This window comes from Danio aesculapii, chromosome 2 (assembly GCF_903798145.1).
Source record: "Danio aesculapii chromosome 2, fDanAes4.1, whole genome shotgun sequence".
Taxonomy (NCBI): domain Eukaryota; kingdom Metazoa; phylum Chordata; class Actinopteri; order Cypriniformes; family Danionidae; genus Danio; species Danio aesculapii.
Window position 1 is genome coordinate 25,407,589 of NC_079436.1, and position 21,095 is coordinate 25,428,683.

A 21,095-nucleotide genomic window follows, 5' to 3' on the forward strand; every position below is an offset into this window, starting at 1 on the left:
AGTGTATATACATTTTGAAGAAAGCTGAAAACCTGTAACCATTGACTTCTATAGTAAGAAACACACGTACTATGGAAATCAATAGGTTCCAGGTTTTTAGCATTATTCAAGTTATCATCTTTTGTGTTTAACGGAGACAAGTAAAGGTGAGTACATGAAGAAAGAATTTTCATTTTAGGATGAACTAGCCCTTTAATGCAGAAAAAAAGCACTTTATGCATATGCCTTAAGATGTGTTGGATTGCTGTTAAGATTTTCACATAGATTTCCAGTTTTTGATTCAGTTCAGCAAATACTTCCATAAGCAAGTCTATTGTCAATGCAGTTTTTTCAAAAGGGATCGTGCCGTGGCACTTTATCAGTGCATCTGGAAGAAACAATGAGGTCTTAAATATTTAGCTTGTGGCTCGGCTGTGCTGCTCAAACTGGCCTCCTGATATAACGTTCAGGCATGTTTTGGCTCAAGCTGATTTTCTTTGTTTCGTTAGTGTCAACAAATGAACACCTGTCCATCATCTTAGCTGTGAATTGGAAAGGTTACAAGTTATGGTCTGCTTTTCTGTAAAAATGAAAAGCTGTTTTTTTGGCACTCAGTAAGGGAGACGCGTGTGAAAAGCCTTGTACATGGAAAGTCCTCTCAGTTTATTTCAGTGAAAAAGCTTTTTTTTTAATTCCCACTCATGAATTGTTCTGGAGTTTAATTAGACTGCCTTCAATGTTTGTTTTTTGTAGCAGCATATGACGCATATAGTCTAATACACTCTTTCATCTTTGCTCATAGAGGTTTTTGTGGCGCATAATGACATTGGGTCAACACTACCGGATATAAAAGCTCTCTCTCACATGAGGAATGCACACTACTGACCTCTATCTTTATTATTTACATAAAATTGTAAGTAATTAATCTACAGGCTTTTCTGTGCTCTACTTTCAGAAGTTTACTGCAGTCACAAGGTACATACAATCTATTGATCTGTTTTAGCTATTTTAAAAACTTTTGTAAAGTCTGCGCAAACTGGAAGTTGCTGAGATTTTTAGTTCTGTATGTTGATCTGCTGTATGTTGATCTGCTGTATGTTGATCTGCTTTATATATATATAAATATTTATGTATATATTATGTATTATGTATATATATATATATATATATATGTATGTGTATATATATATGTATATAAATATATGTATGTGTGTATATATATATATGCATGTGTGTGTATATATATGTGTATATCTATCTATCTATCTATCTATCTATCTATCTATCTATCTATCTATCTATCTATCTATCTATCTATCTATCTATCTATCTGGATGGATGGATGGATGGATGGATGGATGGATGGATGGATGGATGGATGGATGGATGGATGGATGGATGGATGGATGGATGGATGGATGGATGGATGGATGGATGGATGGATGGATGGATGGATGGATGGATGGATGGATGGATATGTTTATTCTTTTTTTCTTTTAATTACTGATCATTTGATGCGCTTTGGTCCACTCTCTGTATTACGCTGCCTGACTGCCTGTCTAAAAGCTATAGTAAAACATGCCGTTTTCTTCTAAATGGTTACATTAATCGAGTTTGTTTAATATATTTCCATTAAAATGGAATCCAATGTACAAAATAATGTAAACTTGACTATAAGTATGACTATAAGACTATAAGTTGCACAGATCAATGAGTGCTTCATTTCCCCTTTAACTTGCACAGATCAATAGTTTACCTAAAGAATAACCGAAATACACATTTCACAAGCACTTTAAAAGCATTTCTAGAATTTTAAATGAATTCTTTTTGACAAAAGTAATAATGAAAAATATGCACTGCTTAATATAAAACAGAGTGTGTGAAATTGAAAGTGTTGTTATAATGACAATGTCGTTAAATACAAGTGCTGCAAAAATGCTACCATCACATGTATTTATTTTTCATTTATTTAAGTTCATTATTAAACATTTCACTAGCAATTATAATCATTGTTCCTAGATATTATATGAAGTATGCTGATTTTCACAATCATTGTTTCTCTCTTTTTCAGTTATATAAGGGAGAGGACACAAGCTTCCAGATCTCGGGCCTGCAGAACAACACAGACTATCGTTTCCGTGTGTACGTTTGTCGCCGATGTCAGGACAGCACACAGGAACTGTGCGGGCCCCTCAGCCCACCCTCACTCTTCAGCTTGAGGCGCACCGAACTCGCCCTTCCCGGAGAACTGAGCTCCACCGAGACCCTGAGACCCAGCGGCATGTTCTCCACAGACGAGCGCTTCGCCGCAGTCCTCGTCGGGGCATTCGCAGCCCTGTCTTTCCTCATCGCTTTTGTGGTGGAGTACTTCTTCATGAAGTGAACAGAAAACATTTACGCTTCGAGAAACACACGAACACTTAAAGTATACATCGGACGTGACGTACTGTAGGCTGAGTATGTTATACAGGCTCTCTCCTCGTCTTTCACACTCTTTTTCTCTCTCTTTCTGATGCCTTCCAGCCTGCCCGTGCATGGCTCGCGTGGATTTCGCTCTGAACTCCCGGGGGAAGCAAAACCACATCATCAAGCCTTACGAAGAGTTGCGTGACAGCCTGTTTTTTGCATGCTTTGTTATTTCGTATCCCTTTAAGTGTACGTATATGTCGGGAGGAAAATGTATCGCTATTTTCTCCACGTTCACGGCCTTACTCTTGTTGTTTTTATCCAAGTGCGCTTTGTTTCACAGCCATACACAAGTTTTTGGAATCATAGCTTTTGCGAAATGCTCACAGTTCACCCTGTTCCACATTTGTTAGTTTTTTAATACACCGTTTTCACCCCCAATCCATTTCAGAATCACGACATACTGTTAGCGTACCATAGTAAGGCTGTTGTAAAAGCCCCCCCTGCATTAAGCTGCCAAAGCAAGTTGCAATCCAAGTGTGGTTTAAGTGATGCTGCTATTGTGTGTTTATTATTATTATTATTATTTTTCCTTCCTACATACGGAATCGGTTATCTAATATATAGATATAAATATAAGATTCTATAGAGCTATTGTAATATAAATAACTCGTTTGAAGTAGATGTCTCTTTTGGAGCGTGTCATTTCACAATCTATGGTGCTTTATCTGTGGTCAGTAGTGGTTGGCGGATGAGGGCGAAGGGAAGCCGAGTAACAACGCCACCACACACTCTTTCCGGTGAATGAAACTGGCCATCCAGTCCTAAGGTGCACGTTATAGTCCTTTCCTCCATTGAATGTCTTGGCTAGGCAAGCTTCCCCCTCATCTCTCTCTCTCTCAGACTGATATCAGGCACTGTGTGGCGTCTGTAGATCCAGGAACCAGCTCAATGGCTGGATTCACAATAGCCAGTGAGTGTGTAGCTGTGAAAACCCGCCTGTTCTCTCACTCTGTGAATGCCCAAGACCTCGCCTCGAATGTTTCATCTTCTTTGAATTCGTGAAAGCCAGTTGGACATTTCTAAGGTGCTCTATCGAGGTTCTCGTTCATGCCAAAACAGCCTGATGTACTTGCGGTGCATCTCTAGCCAAGTAAAAAGGTACAAACCAGCAGTTCCCATCATCGATCCAAAGAGTTTCTCCGACGCGCAGAACAGTTAGGGGGGGGGAATAAAAAGGATAACTAAAACTGACAGCCTGTATTGTACCTCAGGGACATGGACTTTTCAGAGGTGAAGTACATACTAGAGGGTGCTGCCAAACACTAAATGTTGCCGAATGAGTTTTTGCTGTCATCAGTAGCGTCATTCCACGTGTTTATTTGATCTGTTTTTCTCACCTAAGCTGTGCCTTGCTCCAGTTCGTTCATAAGCAAATCGTTTACTAGCTCAGAATACCTTTGCCAAAGTTAATGGGAAAGTAAGGTATACGTTCTTTAGGGTTATTTATACTATCTATTGCATACAGTACTTTAAATGGCAATTAAAGTGCAATCTTCATTTATTTATTTTTCAAAACAAATTAAGAGATGTAGTTATGTACGTTTTCTTTCTCTTTCTGTCTTGTAGCATGTTTTTTTTTCTTTCTTTTATCCAGTTATTTTGTGTTGTAGATTAACAATTAAGGCCAGCATTCCTTTCATTCTGGTTGTGTTTATGTCTTTCATTAATTGGGAACATGTAGCATGTACTGTACCATGCTAAAATATTTACGTACAATATATAAATATATATATAACCAAATCATCTCCTATCAGAAAGTGCCGAACTCCAACTAGTTGTATTTTCATATAGAGAACCGTAGCAAATGTTTATTTCTTTTCTTTTTATTTGAGAGTGTGTAATGGGACATACAGTACCATACCGTACATAGCTACATTTTGGCATTGTTAAAGAGTGTTATGATGCTTGTTATCTTACTGTTTGCCAAAGCGGAGGCTTGTCCACTATTATGCTTTTTATCGGTATTTAAAGGGTTACTTGAGAAATCCTTTTGTGACACTAGAACATCATTTCTTGAAAAGGAAAAACACGAGTTTATAAGTTAAACTTCATCTGTGACTACACGTTTTTTTTTTTAAGTAGTGAGAATTGTGCGATTTATTTGATTAATCCTTAAGAGGTGAAATCTTACATGCTGTTTCACATCGAAAGGAACGCAAAACAATCCGACTGTTTTGACATTTCTCATTTTTTCTTTTTCTTTTTTGTTTTTTAAACGTGTCATAGCGCAATAGTGAATTTATCCAGTATTTTTGCTAAGGAATTATATATAGAGATATATAGATATATAGTATGTCAACTAACAGAAATGAAGCACTTTTTAAAGCGAAACATTAATCTTTATTTGATTTATCTTGATAAAACTGTATTTCCTAGTCGATGTTGCTATTGCTTTCAAATCGAGAGTATAATGCAGTACGAAATGTCTGTAAAACTGGCCCACACAGACTTGAAATATATCTAGTCAAAAGTCTGAAAGTCCATTGGTGTCCTTTAAATGTTAATGATTTTTTTTTCTCCTTTGTATAAGTAGTTTTTTTTTTCTTCTTTGGTCCTCACCGTTGATCTCAACTGCTATTTTATTTCTCTCTCTCTCTTTTATTGGTCCTTGTACAATTTTCAAAATACACACCTATTTTTATGGCCCAAGTACAGTTTTGTATTTTTATATTGTATTTTATTCCGTTTATCTCAGTTTTGTCTGTGCTCTGTTTTAAATATGAAAAATGAATTTGAGAATGATGCTTTGGAGATCGATCAGCTCTCAGTCATCCCAGAGAAATGTATAGAACCATAAGTGTTTTCAACTATTTTCCAAAAAAGTGGAAAATTTTTACCTCACAGTTTAAACAAAAACTAAAAAAAAAGAAGAAGAAAGGAAATATACAAAAACATTCCAGGCTTGTCATGATCTACAATTTTTAAAGTCATAAATTTCTTGTATTGTAAATGTTAGACAATTTCATATGCATATATATAAAGAAACTGCCATATCAATGTTAATGTATAGATTTTTGCAAATACTACCCTATGTATGTAAGACTTAACTGTATCTGTAGTGTGTATGTAATATATTTATACCCAATAAATGTTTTAATTTTTTTTCTGACAGATTGTATTATTTTTTGCATTGTACTGATTTACTTATTATTATTATACAGTGCATCTAGAAAGAATTCCTAGCGCTTGATTTTTTTTCCACATTTTTTATGTTACAGCCTTATTCCAAAATGGATTAAATTAATTTATTTTCTCAAATTCTACACACAATACCCCATATTGACAATGTAAAAAAATTTTTTTTGAAATTGTTGCAAATTTATTACAAATAAAAAACCTGAAAAATCACATGTACATAAGTATTCACAGCCTTTGCCGTGAAACTCTAAATTGAGCTCAGGTACATTCTGTTTCCACTGATCATTCTTGAGATGTTTCAGCAGCTTAATTGGAGTTCACCTGTGGTAAATTCAGTTGATTGGACATCATTTGAAAAGGCTTACACCTGTCTATATAAGGTCCCAGGGTTGACAGTGCATGTCAAAGCACAAGCCAAGACAAAGGAATTGTCTGTAGACCTCCAAGACAGGATTGTCTCGAGGCACAAGGCTGTGGAAGGTTACAGAAATTTTTCTGCTGCTCTTTAAGTTCCAATGAGCACAGTGGCCTCCCTCATCTGTAAGTGTAAGATGTTTGGAACCACCAGGACTCTTCCTAGAGCTGGCCGGCCATCTAAGCTGAGTGATCGGGGGAGAAGGGCCTTAGTCAGGGAGGTGATCAATAACCTGATGGTCACTCAGTCTGAGCTCCAGCGTTCTTCTGTGCAGCAATCCACAAATTAGGCCTGTATGGTAAAGTGGCCAGACAGAAGCCACTCCCCGCCTGGAATTTGCCAAAAGGAACCTGAAGGACTCTCAGACCATAAGAAACGAAATTCTCTGGTCTGAAGAAACTAAAATTGAACTCTTTGGAGTGAATGCCAGGCGTTATGTTTGGAAAAAACCAGGCACCACTTATCACTAGGCTAATACCATCCCTACAGTGAACCATGGTGGTGGCAGCGTCATGCTGTGGGAATGTTTTTCAGCAGCAGGAACTGGAAAACAAGTTAGGATAGAGGGAAAGATGAATGCAGCAATGTACAAAGACTTCCTGAAAGAAAACCTGCTTCAGAGTGCTCTTGACCTCAGACTGGGGCGACGGTTCTTCTTTCAGCAGGACAATGACCCAAAGCACACTGCCAAAATATCAATGGAATGACTTCACAACAACTCTGTGATTGTCCTTGAGTGGCCCAGCCAAAGCCCAGACCTAAATCCTATTAAACATCTCTGGAGAGATCTGAAAATGGCTCTAAACCGTCGCTTCCCATCCAACCTGATAGAGCTTGAGAGGGACTGCAAAAAGGAATGGGCAAAAATTCCCAAATACAGGGGTGCCAAGCTTGTGGCATCATATTCAAAAAGGCTTGAGACTGTAATTGCTGCAAAAGGTTCATCAACAAAGTACTGAGCAAAGACTGTGAAGACTTATGTACATGTGATTTTTTTTTTTAAGTTTTTAATTTTTTTTTATAAATTTGCAACAATTTAAAAAAAATTGTCTGTCACATTGTCATTATGGGGTATTGTGTTTAGAATTTAGAGGAAATAAATGAATTTAATCAATTTTGGAATAAGGCTGTAACATAAAAAAAGTGGAAAAAGTGAAGATCTAAACCCGGATGCATTGTAAGTTTATCTAAGAATGTTACAAAAAGAATAAAGTAGATCTGGGAGGATGTTATCACAGATTAGGTTGTTTTCACATGACGTCATTGATGTGAGAAATTCAGATAGAGAGCAGGAAGTCTTCTACATGGGGATCGCTATGAAAATATCAAAATATTTCTGTTTTATGTTGTATATATTTGTTTAAATCAGCCAAAATAAGAAATGCCTAACAGCTTTTATAGACTTTCAAAAGTTTTTGCTCCTAAAGAAGAGAAGGTTTAAGAAACTGGCTGAAAAACAGAAGAAAAGGCGATACATCCATGTGTACAAGCTTTTTTGGTACGTGATAATTCATTTGACAGCACCAATAAAGATTTTATTGTATGTGTATAAACATGATAATGTGTTATATAAAAATCTGATACAAACACCACCACACTTACACAAAATCCAGGAGAATATAAATAACGTACCCTACCATGTAATCAAGCAATGAAATTTCCTTATTGATTCGCAATAATCCAAATCTTTACTGGTGAAAAACAACTGTAACGTTAACATCGAGATGTGCAGCAGCGGTTATTTGACAAAACAAAAAAGAAATGCAGCACTTGTGACAAAACTAGATGGTTATTATTGTACTTTCCCCCCTTATAAAAAATAAATAAATAACAATTTAGACTATGCATCCACGATCTTGTATTCCGAGATGTATGGAAGATATCTGCAATGGGAAAAAAACTAGTAATTTATAATAAACATGTTTTCTAACCACATAGTAAAATGTGTAATGTGTACAACTCTTTGTTAATAAATAAAACAGAATACTGTAGCATAGTAAACTAATAAGCTGTAATAAATACTGTAACGTTGGTGTAAACTGTGGTAGATTGTGATGGTGTATAATTTTAGCATAGAAAACTGAAGCCATATTGAATAAGTTCTTTATTAATACAGTTGTGTTGTACTACAGCAACAATATAACTACTACGATGGTTTAATTCAAGTAATTATCTATAGTATGCTTCCAAACACTATAGTATTTACTGTAGTGCTTTTTCATGAAACGTAATTGCTTATACAGTAAACAAATATAGTAACACATATATTTTAGTTAGGTAGAAAACTCGCTCCTCTTCATGATATAAGGATCATGCCCAACATATGTGGTTATTTTTTATTTATATCTCCTTTGAAATATGGTATAAATTGATAAAATACAGACTTTCCTTTGTCTCCCATTCAGTTTTTACAATCTGTCCTCCATCTGAATTTCACCAAAATCACCAAAACCACGTGATTGCAAACAACCAGTAAAGCCTGACATTTTTTTTTCGGCAGCCCGACGCCTTGTTATTTCTTTAATTAAACGCAAAGCTGTCAGAAACAAAAACTGCTGAATGTAGCTTATACACTAACATGACTATTATTTAGTCACAAGATGGTGCCAATAATCCGGTCACGACTGACCAATCACCAACAAGTATTCCAGACATGATAAATTATTCATGAAATGCACCATGTAATGAATTCTGCAGGCTTTTCTCCAGTTTTGCTGATGTGCCTGATGTAGAAAGATGTTGCTCAATGAAGCTGCTAGTCCAATTTCATCCACCAGCAAAAGTGCTGCATAAACCTGTTGAGGCAGTTACTCATTCATAAAGAAACATTAACACTCTGGTGTGATGATTCATGCTGTAGAATGTAATAATGTATAGCTTCATTATGAATATTAACTCATCAATACTGAGTATCTTCAACTGTAAGATTGCCTGAAAAGTAAAGTCTTTTCCATGCATGGCAGATGTCCACAAGTAAAGATATAAAGATTTGAATCAGTGAGTCATTAACTGTGGACTGATTCATACCAGCTCATTTGGATCAGAAAATTGTTACTGAAGACCTGCTCTAAAAACGTTCCCAAAATCATTATTAGCCAGCTATGGTCAGAAGTTCCTTTGTTATCTAGCTGCATCCGAAATCGAATACTTCCATACTATATAGTAAGCTAAAATCAGTCATACCTGCCAACACTCCCGTTTTTCCCGGAGTCTTCCATATTTCAGACCCATCTCCCGCCACCCTCCCGTTTTGTTATTTCTCCCAAAAAACTCCTCCCAGAATTAGTCTACAGTTAATGACTCACTGATTCAAATGTTTTAGTGAGTCTTTAGTTATTGACTCAGTGATTCAAATGTTTTAATCAGAGTGAGTCTCCAGTTAATGACTCACTGATTTAAATGTTTTAGTCAGAGTGAGTCTCCAGTTAATGATTCACTGATTTACATGTTTTAGCCAGAGTGAGGCTCCAGTTAATGACTCACTGATTCAAATGTTTTAATCAGAGTGAGTCTCCAGTTAGTGACTCACTGATTTAAATGTTTTAGTCAGAGTGAGTCTCCAGTTAATGACTCACTGATTTAAATGTTTTAATCAGAGTGAGTCTCCAGTTAATGATTCACTGATTTAAATGTTTTAGTCAGAGTGAGTCTCCAGTTAATGACTCACTGATTTACATGTTTTAGTCAGAGTGAGTCTCCAGTTAATGACTCACTGATTCAAATGTTTTAATCAGAGTGAGTCTCCAGTTAGTGACTCACTGATTTAAATGTTTTTGTCAGAGTGAGTCTCCAGTTAATGACTCACTGATTTAAATGTTTTAATCAGAGTGAGTCTCCAGTTAATGACTCACTGATTTACATGTTTTAGTCAGAGTGAGTCTCCAGTTAATGACTCACTGATTTAAATGTTTTTGTCAGAGTGAGTCTCCAGTTAGTGACTCACTGATTTAAATGTTTTAGTCAGAGTGAGTCTCCAGTTAATGACTCACTGATTTAAATGTTTTAATCAGAGTGAGTCTCCAGTTAATGACTCACTGATTTAAATGTTTTAGTCAGAGTGAGTCTCCAGTTAATGACTCACTGATTCAAATGTTTTAGTCAGAGTGAGTCTACATTTAATAATTACTCACTGATTCAAATGTTTCAGTCAGAGTTCATCTCCAGTTAATAACTACTCACTGATTCAAATGCTTCAGTCAGAGTTTATCTCCAGTTAATAACTGCTCACTGATTCAAATGCTCAATCGACTAACTTACTCAGATGATCACTTCATAGTGACACTGTGTTCTATTTGGACGAGCTCATTTCTATGCCATAATCCAGAGGTGTCAATTTCAATTCCTGAAGGGCAGCAGCCCTGCAGAGTTTAATTCCAGCCCTGCTTCAACACATCTATTTTTAGGTATCAAACAAGCCTGAAGGACTCAGTTTGATCAGTTGTGTTTAATACGGGTTGGAACTAAACTGTGGAGAGTTGTGGCCCTCGAAGAACTAAGTTTGACACCTGTGCCCTAATCCCTTCCAAGGAGTCACTCCAGAGGGTAAATCCTTCAAAGTGATTAGGGAATAGTGATAAGGCCTTCCAAATGGAAGCAGGTGTCATTCGGAGACTCAGTCTGACAAGAATATTACAATCAGTGAATTTGTAATATAGATGCTCACTTTGGCCAGGTGTGTGTGAGTGAGTGAGTGAGTGAGTGAGAGAGAGAGAGAGAAAAGATACAGTCAACATCCAATAACAGAGGTGTGTGCAATCAATAAATCAGAGTGTCCAGAAAGTGTCCAGTCTTCAATAGTTTGATGTCTTACTGTAAACTGTGGAGGTGACATCTACAAATTGGCGAGGGGTCTGGATGCAGCTGCAATCTGAGCTGCATGTAATGCTTTTTAATGCCCACACAACCCTAACCCTACCATCACTAGCTCCATTGAGTACATTGTGTCTGACATGCATTGCATCTCTGAGATATGCAGTCTCAGCTTGCATCATCAAGGCTGCATTCAGACACTATTGACAAATTTGCCTGTAACTGTTTTATAAGGTGAAGCCATTTAAAGTTTGCAATGATTGATTGTGCTCACCTATGAAAATCCAACCTTTATTAGCCCACCCTACACTTTTAATGCCAGAGCCTTTTAATTAAAGTCAAGCTTAAAAAAGCAGTTTGTCCAGGTATGGTGTTCATCTATTTGAAATCGACCTGTAATTGCCACTTTAAAGAGTGTTTACACTCCCCCCTCTCATTCATGCCAGCATGGAAAATGATTTTTTTAAAGATGTTTTATGATGATGGCAGGCAAAAGTGGCATGAGTGAATAGTGGACAATCTCATTTTGCAGCGTCACCTTCTGCCTCATGAGGAGATCTGACTGATTTATGAAACCATTCTCCTTTGTAATTCTCTTTCACTCCAGTCCAAAGACTCTGACCTTGGTTTGACATCAATAAAGCAACAAGAGTCAGACTTTACACATGGAAACAAGACATAAGAGTGAAATTTCTCACAAGATTTAATGAAACTGAAAAATGCTTGTTCCTGAAGAGGAATAGAAGATCAAGTGAACAATGATTAGATATGCACTCACAGGCCACTTCATTAGGTACACCTGTCCAACTGCTTGTTAACACAAATTTCTAATCAGCCAAACACATGGCAGCAACGCAATGCATTAAGGCATGTAGACATGGTCAAGACGATCTGCTGCAGTTCAAACCGAGCATCAGAATGGGGAAGAAAGGGGATTTAAGTGACTTTGAATGTGGCATGGTTGTTGGTGCCAGTCTGGCTGGTCAGAGTATTTCAGAAACTGCTGATCTACTGGGATTTCCACGCACAACCATCTCCAGCGTTTAAAGATAATGGTCCGTAATAGTGAAAATATCCAGTCAGGAGCAGTTCTGTTGGTGCAAATGCCGTGTTGATGCCAGAGGTCAGAGGAGAATGGCCAGATTGGTTCAAGCTTATAGAAAGGCAACAGCAACTCAAATAACCACTCGTTACAACTGAGGTATGCAGAAGAGCATCTCTGAATGAACAACACGTTCAACCTTGAGGCAGATGGGCCACAGCAGCAGAAGACCACACCGGATGCCACTCCTGTCCGCTGAGAACAGAAAACTGAGTCTACAATTACTATAGAAGATTGGAAAGATGTTGCCTGGTCTGATGAGTCTCAATTTCTGCTCCGACATTCAGATGGTAGGTTCAGATTTTTGTGTCAACAACATGAAAGTATGGATCCATCCTGCCTTGTCTCAACAGTTCAGGCTGCTGGTGGTGGTTTAATGGTGTGGGGATATTTTCTTGGCACATTTTGGGCATATTAGCACCAATTGAGCATTGTGTCAACGCCACAGTATTGTTGCTGATCATGCCCATCTATTTATGATCACAGTGTACCCATCTTCTGATGGCTATTTCCAGCAGCATAACGCACCATGTCATAAAGCGTGAATCCTCTCAGACTGGTTTCTTGAACATGACAATGAGTTCACTGTACTCAAATGCCCTCCACAGTCACCAGTTATCAATCCAATAGCACCTTTGGGATGTGGTGGAATGGGAGATTCGCATCATAGATGTGCAGCTGACAAATATGCAGCAACTGCGTGATGCTATCATGTCAATATGGACCAAAATATCTGAGGAATAATTGCAGTACCTTGTTGAACCTATGCCATGAAGGATTAAGGATTAAACCCAGGACTAGTAAGGTGTATCTAATAAAGTGGTCTGTGAGTGTAAACTGTGTGTATATATCTTAAAAAGGTTGTCTATTAGCACTGGGCTCCTAAAGAACACTGAAAAAATATTAATTGGATTTACTTTTTTTTTAAATCTAACTGGTTGCAAACAATTTGTGCAAATTGTTTGCAACCAGTTACCTTAAAAAAATGTAAATCCAATAAATCATTTTTCATAATCAGTTTTCACTGAACCTTTAATCTGTTCATTCAACAAAAGTTTCCGCAAAATGGATAAAAAAGGAAGATTATTAAAATGGTCTTCTATGGTTCTTTGAGGAACCAAAAGTTCTTCTATTGCATCACCAAGAAAAGCACCTTCTGGAATGTTTATTTTTAAGATAGCATGACAAATTGATCATAAATTGTGAATCCTTCTTCTTAGTCAACACCAACATTCACAAAAAGAAAATGTCCTGCACAACAAATGTCAAATTAAGTGAGTATATTTACATATGTTACAATATACAAATATGCAAGTGTGTGTATATATATATATATATATATATATATATATATATATATATATATATATATATATATTGTACAGCATTTCAGAACACAAGACACATGCAGTTTTCCGCACAACTGATACAACTGGATTTAAGAGGACTTGTTAACATACAAATATACTGTGACGACAGTTATTGCGGTGGTTTTAAGTGAAACTTTTCTCAACAATAGTGTAGTTTAGTACCAATAGCTTATGCATTTAACACATGAAACACCAAGAACAAAAAAGCAAGCTTTCATGATGTCTCAGTACTTTAAATGCATTTTGACTGTTTTATGTTTCTTTGTTTTTTAATTAACTTTCCTCCAAAGCACGTGTATTGCTTCAGGTCTGGAGCGGAGCTTTATGAACACACACACACAGAGACAACACTTGCTAAAAGAGCACGACATGAATTCAGGCACAATGCAAATGAACGTATCTCCTCTGCAGACCCTGTCGTCAGGCGCATCGGGAGACTGCTGTATCTACAGTGCTGACTTTGTCTTCCAGATTTCATTTAGATTTAAGGCAACATGTTATTTTTGTCCTATCTCTTTATATCTTAAAAGCATATACATATCAAATGTGGAGCTTTGATGTAAATGGCTCATAATGGAATGGATGTTTCTAAACTACTGCCTGATCTGAGAGCTTAATGAGTGTTACGTGCAACAAATCTCTTCTGTAAAGTCAGGTCACATCCCTTCTAGTTCAGGTTTTTTTTTTTTTTTTTTTTTTTTTGCTTTGTTAAATGTGGAGCTGATTTGTTCATGAAATCATCATGTGTGCAGATTGAAATCATTTTTGTTCTGTTTGTTTCTTTTCTTACTAATATTTAAGCATTTAAATTCAATTAAAAAGGAAAGCAAATTCAATGAGGCCAGATTGACTGTTTGTTCATGGGATGTTTGACATTAAGCCAATTCACCCAAAAACAAACAAAACACGTAAGATTGGATTGCAACACAGAATATATCAACAGGTATACTATTCAACAATCACTCATTGCAAATCACTCATTGTTAACCCCACTGTGTACCAACATTTCTCACTGATGTGCAATCAAACATCATATTACATTCTGAAGTCAATTTGGCTCTCTGTGATTTTTCAGTAGTCAGATTGTGTTTTAGTTTTTAATGTTTTCTTGTGTGAATGCATCTCTTTTTTGAGCATTGAATTCTGATAAGTTGTGAAATTAGTAAATTGTTTAACATTTTTGACACTTTAACCCAGGGATGGGCAAACTCGATCCAGGTGGGCCGGTGTCCCTACATAGTTATGCTCCAACCCTAATCAAACACACCTGCTTGTAGCTTTCTAGTGATCTTAAAGACACTAATTAGGGTGTTCAGGTGTGTTTGATTAGTGTTGGAGCAAAACTCTGCAGGGACACCGGCCCTCGAGGATCAAGTTTGCCCATGCCTGCTTTAACCTGTTGCTTGCACTTTACAATAATGCTCCATTAGTTAATTTTAGTCAATGTATTTACTAAAATAAACTAATAATAAACAATGCTTGAACAGCATTTTATAATTAAGCTTCAGCATTTACTATTGTATTATTAAAATCTCATTTCATGCTTGTTAACATTGGTTAATACACTGTTTTTTTTAGAACAAATTAACAATGAATAACTGTATTTTCATGAACTAATGTTAACAAGGATGAGTAAATACTGTAATAAATGTATTGTTCATTGTTTTGTTCATGTTAGCTGTTAGCAAAAACATTATAGGAACATTATTGTTGTGTTACCATGTTATTTTTGGTTTCATGTACATCGATTGCTTTTTATTTTTGACATCGATACATGAACATTAAATACTGTATTCAATGTTAATAGCTCCAAGCTAGACCCTTGAAATTTAGAAATAAGCACAGAATGTGTTTTTTCTACACCTCTTCAGTTTAAAACAGTCCTGAAAAGAATAAAAACAGCTCTTGAATACCTCTTTAATCATCTAAAAAACAATAGCCCATACAATGGGAAAAGCCCTAATGTGGATCTTTTGTCAAATTAAGAGAAGGTCATGTTCAAAATCCTGATAGCAGCAGTGCATGAGGTTAATGGGGAAGTCAGTCAAGTCACAGGCTGGCAGTAGATTCCGTCCAACATGGCGAACTCTCTCCTTTGGCCACTGATGTGCTTCTACGTGGGGTGTTACGCAGTCCAAAAAGTTTGCACGCTGCCATCCTGTACTTCTTGGACATGATGTTGTACAGAATGGGGTTGATTGCTGCACTGAGGTAAAAGAGTACAAAGGAGATGAGATTACAGTAGTGGCTGATGATGGACATGACAGGAGAGCCCATCTCTGTGGATTTGGAGATCAGGTAACGACCCACGTGAAAGGGGAGCCAGCAAAGCACGAAGGCAAACACCACCACAGCTGTGAGACAGAGGTAATGAAAGAAACTCAGCAGGAAAAGGAGCAATTGCTTCCAGCAAACAGTTAGGCATGCACAAAATAGTTCATTCGATAATGAATATTTACTCACTCTTGCAATAGTTTCAAATTTTATGTGTTTCTTTTTTATCACAGAAGAAGATATTTTAAAAAATGTTGGAAAACTGTCGCCAATGACGTTCATAGTAGGTAAAAAAAAAAAATACCATGGAAGTCAATGACAACTTGTTTACTTCATTCTTCAATGAATCTTGTTTTGTGTTCAACAGAAGAAAGAAACTCAAATAGGTTTAAAACAAGTGAAGGGTGAGTAAACCAACAGATTTTTATTTTTATTTTTGGAAGACCAATTCTATTTAATAGCCTCATGAGAGTAAACAACAACAACAATCCACATATTTACAGTAATTATAATTGCTTTTTCTTAGCACACAAAAAGCAGAGCATATTATTTTGAAAGTATAGGAACATTTTGTAGATTTTAATGATGTAATATTTTAATAAATTGTGTCAGATCTGCTACAACTTCCAACTAAACAGGACTTTTTCATTTAATAAAAAATATCTACATCACTGAAAATGAAAACTCAAGTGTCAAATCAATGCCTCCTATTTTGTTTCGTATATTTTCTTAGTCTTATTCTTGAAGGACAATTAATCAACACTGTTACCTTTATTTTGTACACTATAATCTTTTTGTTGGAATATCAGAATTTTATTCTCCTTCTAATAAACATAATTTAATGTTATGACCTTGACTACAAGGATTAAAGAGCAAATAAACCAAAATTTTACTTGAAGCTTGAAGCTATACAGCACTTTTCTGTCATCTCTAAAGGCATCCGTTAGAAAAACACATTAGAATGTTAAAAATTTAAATTTGGACAGTGTTGCCTTTTTACTTAAATAAACTCAATTAACTTAGCTTTTACATGACGAGTTTTTTTAGGTTCTAAAACGAAGAATCAGGACTGAACTGCTGTTTTGTGCCAAGCGCGTCCCGTGCGTAATGGGTTCGCTTGTGCGTAAAGTGCGCAAAATGATAAACTTAATCCGGTGATGAAACCGAACACTTACCCAGCATTTTCACTGTCTGTCTATTGCTTTTATCTCGACTCGAAGCGTTTTCTCCGATTGTCTCCCTCTTTCTCTTCCAGAGCTTTCGCCCGATGAGACTATACAAGACAGTTAAGCAGAACACAGGCAAGAAGAAAAAGATGCTGGAGACCCAAACCATTATGGTTAAGAGCCCAGACCTGATGGCATATTCCGTCGCTTTGCATTCGTTAGTATCCCACGAGTTAGTCCCATTTTCGTGCTCAACCCCGACGAGCACGAACACAGGTCCCGCGCTAAAGAAGGATACTATCCAAAGGACCAAAATGACCCCTCGCACTCGACCCTTGGTCACGACTACCTTTGCCCTAAGAGGAAAACAAATAGCAAAGTATCTCTCCACACTGAGAGCGGTGATGTTCAGAATGGTCGAGTATGTGCAGCACTCGCTCACAAACTGAAAGAGTTTACAAAGTATGTTGCCGAAATTCCAAGGTCGGTACCTCCAGATTCTGTACAGGTCCAGAGGCATGCAGAGGAAAATGAGTAAATCCGAAAAGGCCATGCTGGACAGGTACAGGTTGGTGGTTGTTCTCATGTCCTTGTATTTGGTCACCACCAAAATGGTCATCAGATTGCCAGTTACACCCACAAAGAAGAAGAGCACGCAGGTGACGGTGACCCCGGTTAGCACTGGAATGGGGAAAATGTTGACCGGTTGCTCGATCCCCCAGTATGTCGCGTTATCATCCCAACTGCAGTTGAAGGAACAGTTGGACCGGTTCGTCCAGGTAGGCATGCTGAGAGATCATGGAGCGTCTAGATGGTCCTCTGAGAGAGAGCTCGGGGAGGACAGTCTGCCCTCCGACTCCCCATCGTGCTGCGCTCAGGGCTACCCAACATTTATTATTTCTCGTGTACAACCTGTACAGCAGCAGGGTGCGAATTATGAGAGTTTTAAAGGTTCTTCGATAATTAGCGCGTTTCCTGAACGATGTCAAGATACGTATAATAAATGTTCCTTTACATAAATGACTCTACAATATTTCCGAAACCTCAAAGTTGAATAATTTTTTGCCAAACAAAAGCTGCGCGAACAGAAGCATCAACCGCCTTTGGAAGTAACCATAGCAACATCTGCTTGAGCTCTTTGATCTGTCGCTCGTGAAAACGACAAAACTGTCATTATCACTTTAATATAGTCTCACAACAATGTTGTTATTGTAGTTTTGAACGCCTTATAGTAGTAAACTTACTTTTAGAGGCGTGCGCACGGGATGCGCGCTGACTGACAATTGGTGCCAAAAAATCCTTTAAAAAGTCTACTCCTCTGAAGGTCATTCAGCATTTCCCGCGCCCTGTTGTACTCTACAGATTTGTAGCTGTCAAATAAATGTCCTCATGACACATCCTACCATCCTTTCCACATCTAAAAATTGGTTCCAACTGATAAAACTCAGAGGATTTAAGGATAGCAATCCAGCTTTTACTGGCAAGTTATCTATCCACACTGGACAGAAAATCGTTAGTCTTGAAGCTATTTAAGGCGTCTTTGGTGTGGGAAGAAAGATAAGTGTACAAGGTATGTGAGAGTCGGAGAGATGAAATCACCTCGCGGAGGATGAGAGACGCGCGTAATGCGCGCTGGCTGTCTGCGGTCAGAGCTGAGGGACTCCTCATTACTGATGTCATTGATTCATCATCGCTTAAAGGATGCGGAATACAGCTGGAGAGTTTCGTGAACGATTCGAAAGTATAGAGATCCACAGTATTTTAAGGTAAAAAGTTATAAGGATTAACTCCTGGTAAACAGGGCCATCTTATGGTGGTATGATAGAATACAGCGCGACACATTCTTGTAAATAAATTTGTTGTTTTTGATAAAATAGTAATAATTAAATTCTACAAAAATGTAAACTACAAGAAATTCCATTTAGCCTACACGCTTGTTTCTGGGGCTCTTGTTGAAAAAAATTCAACAAATTATGACTTGTTACTCTTTCAGAAGTAATATTTCTTTACTTACATGTATTTCTCCTGCTAACATTATTTTTTTGCACAACCACTGTGCATTATACATGACACCCAACATAATTAGAAATTGCGTCCTTTATATTATAGAGATTCATACTTCTGTCTTTCGACAGAAGTGGCGTGCGACCAAGTATTCAGTGTAACTCGCAGCGCCATCTATAGGTGAAAATGGTCGTTGATGCTCTGGTAACAGAAGTCTTCTCGGAATATATCGACTGGTCTTTTCTAATTTGCAGCGGGAATTGGAATGGGAGGGGTGACAACTCTAATCGGAGACAGGACACAATGAACTGTGAGTTTTCTCGAAAAACGAGACTTTAACAGCCAATTTCTGTCGCCTTAATCCATACTAGCAGTAGTTAGTTTTCATAAACACGCGATAGTGGTTTAAAGTGAGTTTTGACAAAAGCCACAGATAATTAACCTTATAAACTGTCTTAAAAATAGCTTAATGGTTACTGTAAAATGCACCTAGATGAATCATGTACTATTATAATCGGGTATGCCGTCAAATATTCCAAGTTTTAATTTTTTATTCTTCAATTTTTTTTTTTTAGAAAGTCCTGTACATTAACGTATGGCTAATATTATTATTTGTGATACAGTAGACATACTGCAAAACGACCTTTAGCTTGATATAACTAACCTGCTATTGCCCAACATTGTTTTATTTGATGTACCAAGAGTATTAAGACACATTTTTAATCAATTCAACACAGAAATGCTTTTCATCATGCAAATGAGATTTTGATGTTGACTGAAAATTCTGGGAAGGGAATGAAGACAGAGATCATTAACCTGTTTTATGACTGGAAAGCGCTGATCTGCTGATATCAAGTCCTTCTGTAAACTGCCATCATCAGTAGCTAATAACATGAACCTTCAGCAAGCCTTTAAAACCATAGACAACAAACAGTTCTTTCTTTCTTTCTTTCTTTCTTTCTTTCTTGTCACTCAACACTTTATCCCCTCTGCTTACATTTTTATCTATATTTTCAAAATCCTACAAGCCAAAATGTTTCTAAATAGTTGCGTGTTTGCTATCAAATGAAACAGACGATATCTTTAAAGCACAGACAAAAATGCATATTTTTTGTTTTAAACCGGAGGAATGAAATGTCAGCTAACAATTAAATTAAATTCCATTTCTTCATTATTTTTCTTGCGCTTTTACAATGTAGATTGTGTCAAAGCAGCTTAACATAGGAGTTGTAGTAAATTAAAACTCAGTCTGGTTTTCAGTGGGGTTTAATTTAATTTTCACTGCTGAAAGTCCAAACACTGAAGAGCAAACCCATCAATGCACAGCTCCACAAGCCCTAAACCAAGCCATCAGCGACAGTGGCAAGAAACAAACTTTCTTCAAACTGACGAAATTGAAGAAAAAAAAAACTTGAGAGAATCCAGGCTCAATTCACCGGCTGGGTTAGCTGTAACATGGGTGAGATGTTACATGATTTTGAAGTCTTTCATGACCAAGGCTAACTGAAATTAAAACCTAAATAGAAATGTGCTTGGAATTGCTTTAACAAGTTTCATTCATTTTACAAGCAACTAACCTAGAGTCTTGGTGTTACAACTGACCTAGAGTCTAGTAGCCATGAATTACAGCTAACAGCTAAAATATTAGCACACACAATTAGCAACTTGATGCATTCTCTTACATTCATTCATTCATTTTCTTTTCAGCTTAGTCCCTTTATTAATGCGGGGTTGCCACAGCGGAATAAACCACCAACTTATCTAGCACATGTTTCACGCAGCGGATGCTCTTCCAGCCGCAACCCATCCCTGGGAAACACACACACTGATTCACACTCATACACTACAAACAATTTAGCCTACCCAATTCACATGTCTTTGGACTGTGGGGGAAACTGGAGCACCCAGAGAAAACCCTTGTGAACGCAGGGAGAACATGCAAACTCCACGCAGAAACACCAACTGACCCAGCCGAGGCTCGAACGAGCGACCTTCTTGCTGTGAGGCAACAGCACTACCTACTGCACCACTGCGTTCCCTTACAAATCAGGTAAAAAGTAAAACATTTTTAAAAAGTGAGCATGTTTATCATAAATTAAGCATGAATTTAACCAGTAATCATCCCTTTAGGTGTGGTGTTTCAGTGGTGTCTGGTCAAAGTCTCTGTTGTAATTGTTTTCTTCACTGGTCTCAGTCTCAGACTCAATTGCCATGTCATTTGCAGTAATACTGCAACCGCTGCAATCTAGAGATACAATATAACCTATAATCTTTACAGCACATGCCTCATTCCTCTTTCAGCTGGAGAGGAAGTCTGTAGCTCTTTAGGCCGTTATAAACAGTGCCAGGCATAGTGTGTGTGTTTTGGT

General features: G+C 37.3%; 2 protein-coding genes across 2 annotated transcripts in view; one reads left to right on the top strand and one right to left on the bottom strand.

Moving 5' to 3' along the window:
* Positions 1-5,533, top strand: part of fndc3ba (fibronectin type III domain containing 3Ba) — a 117,020-nt gene extending 111,487 nt beyond the window's left edge. Inside the window, exon 25 of the mRNA XM_056465111.1 lies at positions 2,051-5,533. Coding sequence (XP_056321086.1) covers positions 2,051-2,362 — 312 coding nt within the window. The 3' untranslated portion in view covers positions 2,363-5,533. The remainder of the gene's footprint in view (positions 1-2,050) is intronic.
* Positions 5,534-15,226: 9,693 nt separating this feature from the next.
* Positions 15,227-17,600, bottom strand: ghsra (growth hormone secretagogue receptor a). Its single transcript, XM_056466627.1, has 2 exons — positions 16,732-17,600; positions 15,227-15,636 (listed from the first exon to the last, which is right to left on the bottom strand). Exons 1-2 carry the CDS (start codon positions 17,507-17,509, stop codon positions 15,332-15,334), a joined length of 1,083 nt encoding a protein of 360 aa, XP_056322602.1. The 5' UTR covers positions 17,510-17,600; the 3' UTR covers positions 15,227-15,331.
* Between the last annotated feature and the right edge of the window lie 3,495 nt (positions 17,601-21,095).

Excerpts from the sequence above, each read along its gene's own strand:
- ghsra (XM_056466627.1), bottom strand. The coding sequence starts at position 17,509 with ATGCCTACCTGGACGAACCGGTCCAACTGTTCCTTCAACTGCAGTTGG. Across the intron at positions 15,637-16,731 it reads ACAGACAGTGAAAATGCTGG|CTGTGGTGGTGTTTGCCTTC; the intron begins GTAAGTGTTCGG and ends TCTGTCTCACAG.